This window comes from Ochlerotatus camptorhynchus, unplaced genomic scaffold (genome assembly GCF_037179485.1).
Source record: "Ochlerotatus camptorhynchus isolate MF236.1 unplaced genomic scaffold, CSIRO-AGI_Acam_v1.1 ptg000107l, whole genome shotgun sequence".
In the NCBI taxonomy this organism is placed as follows: Eukaryota; Metazoa; Arthropoda; class Insecta; order Diptera; family Culicidae; genus Ochlerotatus; species Ochlerotatus camptorhynchus.
The window spans coordinates 660,001-665,521 of record NW_027040597.1 but is presented as its reverse complement, the minus strand read 5'-3'; the positions used below and the strand labels follow the sequence as shown (position 1 = coordinate 665,521).

At 45.2% G+C, this 5,521-nt stretch overlaps 1 protein-coding gene across 1 annotated transcript in view; it reads left to right on the top strand.

Annotated features, from left to right (window-relative positions):
- Positions 1-554: 554 nt before the first annotated feature.
- The window catches only part of Pex1 (peroxin 1), a 75,299-nt gene continuing 70,332 nt past the window's right edge, over positions 555-5,521 (top strand). Inside the window, exons 1-4 of the mRNA XM_065219615.1 lie at positions 555-887; positions 1,336-1,563; positions 1,634-1,748; positions 1,810-3,144. Of these exons, the coding sequence (XP_065075687.1) occupies positions 795-887; positions 1,336-1,563; positions 1,634-1,748; positions 1,810-3,144 (1,771 nt within the window). The 5' untranslated portion in view covers positions 555-794. The remainder of the gene's footprint in view (positions 888-1,335; positions 1,564-1,633; positions 1,749-1,809; positions 3,145-5,521) is intronic.

Sequence of the window (5,521 nt, the reverse complement as noted above, 5' to 3'; positions counted from 1 at the left end):
GAAAATATTGAACATCTACTATTCCACTGCACCAAGTGGGACATGATAAGATCGAATTACAAATTACTGCAAGATAGAAAACCGCTGACACAAATACTTAAAGAGGGGGACGAAAAGGAATTAAAAGCAGTAGTAAAGTTTCTCGAGGAGGCGAAAATAACGGTACACAGCAAAAAAAAAATGTAATATCGATCAACGTAATTCAAGCTGATGTATGAAATAATGATGTAATAGCAAAAAGTAGATACAATATTACATCAATGGATGTAATTTTGTTCGCAAAATCGATGTACATCGTACAATGTGATATTACACAACCGATGGATTGACCTGGTTGCATCAGTTTCGATGTAATATTCAACAACTTTTTTTGCTGTGTATAGAGCCGAACATCAAGGACCATCATACACAACACCACCATGGAAAGCAACAACTATACGAACCAATAAAGAGACTACCTAATTGGCGAGATGGACCGTCACACGGTCTAAGCCAGGGAAAAGAGGAGCAGCAAAAAAAAAAAAAAAAAAGAACGAAAGTTTTTATCACAACAGACGGTGCAAGAGGATTTTTAGGATTTGCTGGGACACTGTGACTTGCATAGGCAGTCCAAGTTCGAACGTACCGCAGAGCTGAACGGGTTCGGGGTGATCCCACTGGTTGCGTTGCATTTTTCCACGCAGGAAGAGAGTAGTAGAGTCATAGTGCCTTTCGATCCGGAACAGTGAGACAGGGGCAAGTTTGACTACAAAAATCACATACATAGCAGAACGTGACAACCAGCAGCAAGGAAAATGTTCCGTCGAACTTTGACCGTGTCGTACTCTCCATTTCGGAACAACTACGTAACACTTCCGGACAACTACCATCGGATGCTGTCGAGCTACGTGAGTTTGCTTTGTTGCTACTAACTAGTATTGTTCAATGTCAAACATGCGGGGAGAATCATAAAAAAACTGGGGAAGCAATTTTGCTTCGAAAATAATCGCCGATTCATCTTGGTAGAATTTCAATTATCTCGCATTTTGTGACGGAATCTCATTCATATCTCGGCTGCTGTAGGGGAAAATGGGGTTTACTACAATAATGAGGAATAACTGGTATGAATTTGGCATTTTAAGCCGATAACTGGAACCCCAATCTCCCCTAAACTAACGAGTGCGCAGAAATCCCCCACTTTCGAAAGCAGATTGGTTTTTGGGATGAAAGATAAAAATAATCTCACCACCAACGACGACGACGCCTGTCAAACTCTTGGGACAGATTGCGGGGAGGTCGAGGGAAATGTTCATCTCTTAATGAGTGGTTCTCGGCTTGTTTGGGTTTTATTTTTAGAAAAACGGCTGTTTGAGCATAACGCACGGTATCGATAGCTTCTTCATGTCTTGGTCCCCGTTCGGCGGAGGGGGCTATCAGGATAATCGCATCGGAATCAATGCACAGGTGGCCACCGCCATGGGGCTGAAGGAGGGCGACGCCGTGATGGTGGCCATGATAATTGAGGCGCGATCTTTGAAGACCGTCGAAGTGACAACGACTACCGAGAAGGACTGGGATATGCTGGTAGGTTCGAATGTGGCCTAAAGACCTTTCAACTGATCTTTATGAGACGACATATTTTTGATTTTTGCAGCAAGTGAGCAGCAGTCGCATTCAGTCGATCCTTCTGGACCAAACGAGGATTGTTACCAAGGGCCAGAATCTAGTCGTGTGGATCAACGATTCCATTAGCCTCAAGCTAAAAATTAGTAAGTATAAGTATGACCTTGTGGATTTGGAAGTGTCTTTAGGCGATTTATTACTTTTTAGAATTTACAATTCCACCCCTGCCGTACGGGCGACTGGAAAACGACACCGAACTGGTAGTGGAACCGTACAAGAAACCCATTCTAAAAAAGGATCCTCCAGGTCTTCCGGGTGCACTCACCCGTAGCAACACTAACATGAATATTGCGGAGCTCGTTAGGATGCGAAATGAACAGCGAACCAAAACTAACAACACGGAAAATGGAGACACCTTGATAAGTTCTGCTGGATTGATCAGCTCTCCGCCGATAGCCACGGATTCACTTAAGAAACGACCCACAACGTGGCACAAGAACAATTCTCTTGAAAATGGCAAAGAGAACCACCAAAAGGACAAGGACAAGGGCAAAGAAAATGGCATTTTAAAGCGCAGTTCCACACACGGCAATGGGGTGCTGGCCAGCGCTCAGACAGCCGTTCGAAACTCGCTGTTTGAAAACGATCTCGATAGGCATTTGAACAAACTGCAGACGAGCAAATCAATGGCAAACAACCTAGCGGAGGAAAAACCAAAACCCTCGAAGACCCCCAACCACAAACACAAGGGACAATACCTAGATGAACTGGTGGCGACCTTAACGAGAGAGTCCCCCAAGATCTACGAATTCCGCGTGATCCGCGGCGTCTGGAACTGTCGGCGAAACAATTCGCAAATTTGCGACATCTACATCACCAAGGAGAACATCCCCGCGGGGATGGACATCAATCTCCCATTCCTGCTGGCCACCAACGACGATCGGGAGTACTTTGTGAACGTCCGACTATCGTCCGATGGAGAACGATTCCCGAAAAATGCCTACCCAACGGTTGAGATCAATGATAAACTGATGGAACAGCTAGAAATCAATCCCGGCGAAAAAGTCACCCTCCGGGCCAAGCAGAACGCCCTGAACATTGTGGACATGATTGAGTTGATTCCAGCGGCCAAGATCACATCCAAAATAGAAAGTGATATCGTGGAAAAGTTCAAAGAGTTTGTCCTGTTCAATTCGAAAGTGCACCCGGTGCTGTTGAACCAGGGACAGGTATTCAAACTGCCCGAGTACTATCTGACCGTGAAGTTGCAACCGGCGAACCTGAAATATTGCCTGGTGAATGCGGTCATACTGAGGCAGAGTAAAATCCTCTGCTCGGGGGAGGTGAAATCTTTGAACGGTGTGGTGCCGGCGGAGGAGGATGAGAAGAAAAAAGGTGGCGATTCGGGTGGTGGAGAGCAGAAACAGGTGAAGATTGCCAAGTTTCAGGAGATCGCCGACGAGTGTGTAGATCAGTTGAAGTTAAAGTTGTGCCTGGACGAGAGGAGCACGGTTCGGAAGACCTACAATGTGATCGTTTCTGGTGAGTATGATGAAGATGTCGCTAGTATTGAAAGAAAAAACGGCATACCCGAGTCCGTACCAAAATCTATCATGAGGCCCAACAAACCGGTTTTATTGAATGTTCAGGGCGTTAGTGCCACCTCCTACAATGATATTGATGCGCTCAGAGAAGTTATGTGGTACATCAAATCTCATGATTTTTTTTAAATGATTCAATCATTTGTCATTAGATTGAGCTGCATAGACATCCAGCATTTTTTGTGGGCGACCTTGGGGCAAATGGCCAAAACCAGAACCTTTCATAGGGAAAGGTGGCTCATAATGAGCATCCTGTACTTAAGCCTTCAATTTCTAATTGTTCAAAACAAAATAATTGGTGGTAAGTACTGTTGAAGAGTCGTAGCAAGCATTGGAAATGCAACATCATTCCGTTGCTATGTATTTTCCTTAGCAACCCAACCACGGATTTGAAATGAAGGAGTGCCTTAAAGTGGCGCTGATATTGCGAGGACTTCCGGAGTTGTTCAACCCTCTGACAACGGCTTTGGAAGCGCAGAACGAGGATGAGCTCACCCTGAAACTAGTGAAAGTGAAGCTGATGGACGAAGCAGATAAACTTCGGAAACGGTTCAGTTTCGAAAAACAAGCGCTACGAATGGGTTGGGTGGAGCTAGTACGTCGCAGAAAAATGTCGTTTGCTATCATTGCGGCAAGCCGGGACATCGAAAGCGAAATTGTAAGGCGTTTCTGGCGGAGAGCAGAAGAAAGAAAAGGCGAAGGCCAAAACAGTGCGCGAAAACGATTCAAGGTCGTTCAAGTTTATGGTGCGGTCTGGTAAGCATGATGCGAGTGCGTGGGTCATTGATTCGGGCGCAACGTCAGATTTGGCGAAAAATCGCAGTTCTTTTGTGCGTCTCGATGAGAGTGTACGTCCGGAGATTTCGACCGCCGACGGCAAACTTCTTCGTACGACAGGCGTCGGTGAGTGTAAAATCGAGTGCGTGAACAGTCGTAACGAAAAAGAGTCGGTTACGTTGACTGGTGTGATTTTTGCTCCGGGACTAAAAGGTGTTCGTGTGGAATTCGACGCGGATTAGTGTCGGTTGGTGTATGACGGGTCGGTAATACCGACTGAACATGGTGGAAAAATCGTTGCTGGTGAGTGATAAGCAGCACAACGCCGACTGTCTGCACGCGTGGCATCGAAGATTAGGTCACAGAGATCCGGATATGATTGGCGAAATTGAGCGGCGCGGTTTGGCCTCTGGGTTGAAGGTCAAGGATTGCGGAATTCGGCGGACTTGTGACTGTTGCTTCGAAGGTAAAATGGCACGGCCATCGTTTCCCCAAGCAGCCGAGAGAAGCTCAAAAGCGGTATTAGATATCGGGCACAGCGATGTATGTGGTCCTATGACGACATCACCAGGCGAGTGCCGGTATTACATGACGATGATTGATGATCATAGCCGCTATGTTGTCGTCTATTTCTTGAAGGAAAAGTCCGAACTTGCCGACAAGATCCGTGAGTATGTGAGGTTCACTGAAACTCAATTCGGGCGGAAACCGAACGTCATCCGTTCAGACCAGCAATGCCATGCGCAAGTTTTACGCAGAAGAAGGAATTAAAGCTGAATTCACCGCAGGGTATGCCCCACAACAGAACAGCGTAGCTGAAAGAAGAAATAGAACGTTAAATGAGATGGGATTTTGTATGTTGTTGGATGCTGGTTTATCTCGTCGTTTTTGGTATAGAAATTCGGTTGAGGGGCCGGGTACGTAAAAAAAAAGTAATATTTGAGTCTTAGGAAAGACGTGTAGATTGGAAATCTATATCAAATCCTTCTCAAGAGCAGTTGTTGTCGTCGTCAGTGAAGTCGCCGCCGGGATAACAACAAGTTGGACGGAAACTTGATCGTAATTATTTGTGAAATAAGGAGCCCGGTGGCCTAGTGGCGACCGATTTTGCTTACTGAGGAGAAGACCGTTGGTTCAATCCCACGCACCTTCGCGCTATTGAATCGTTAGAACATCAATTCAGCATATCGTTTGTCAAAACTAATCCTGGTGCAATCCCAATCCTTGTAGATGTGTTCTCGGCTTTCGAGTATTACGTCAACATATTCCTATCCATTCCTTGCTTGACCAGCATTCGGCGCTGGTGTTGCCTAGTTTTAGATCACACATTCAGGATGATTGCTAGTCCCAAGCAACGTCTATTGGTTCTCTGTGCAATTGCAGCTGGTCTGGCAATGACGGAGCTGCATCCATGGGTGGTGAAGATAAATAAATTTATAAAAAAAATCGATAAATAAGTTGATAAAAAAATCGATAAATAAGTCGATATTGAAAATAAATGGATTGATAAATAAATAGATAAATAAATAGATAAATAAATA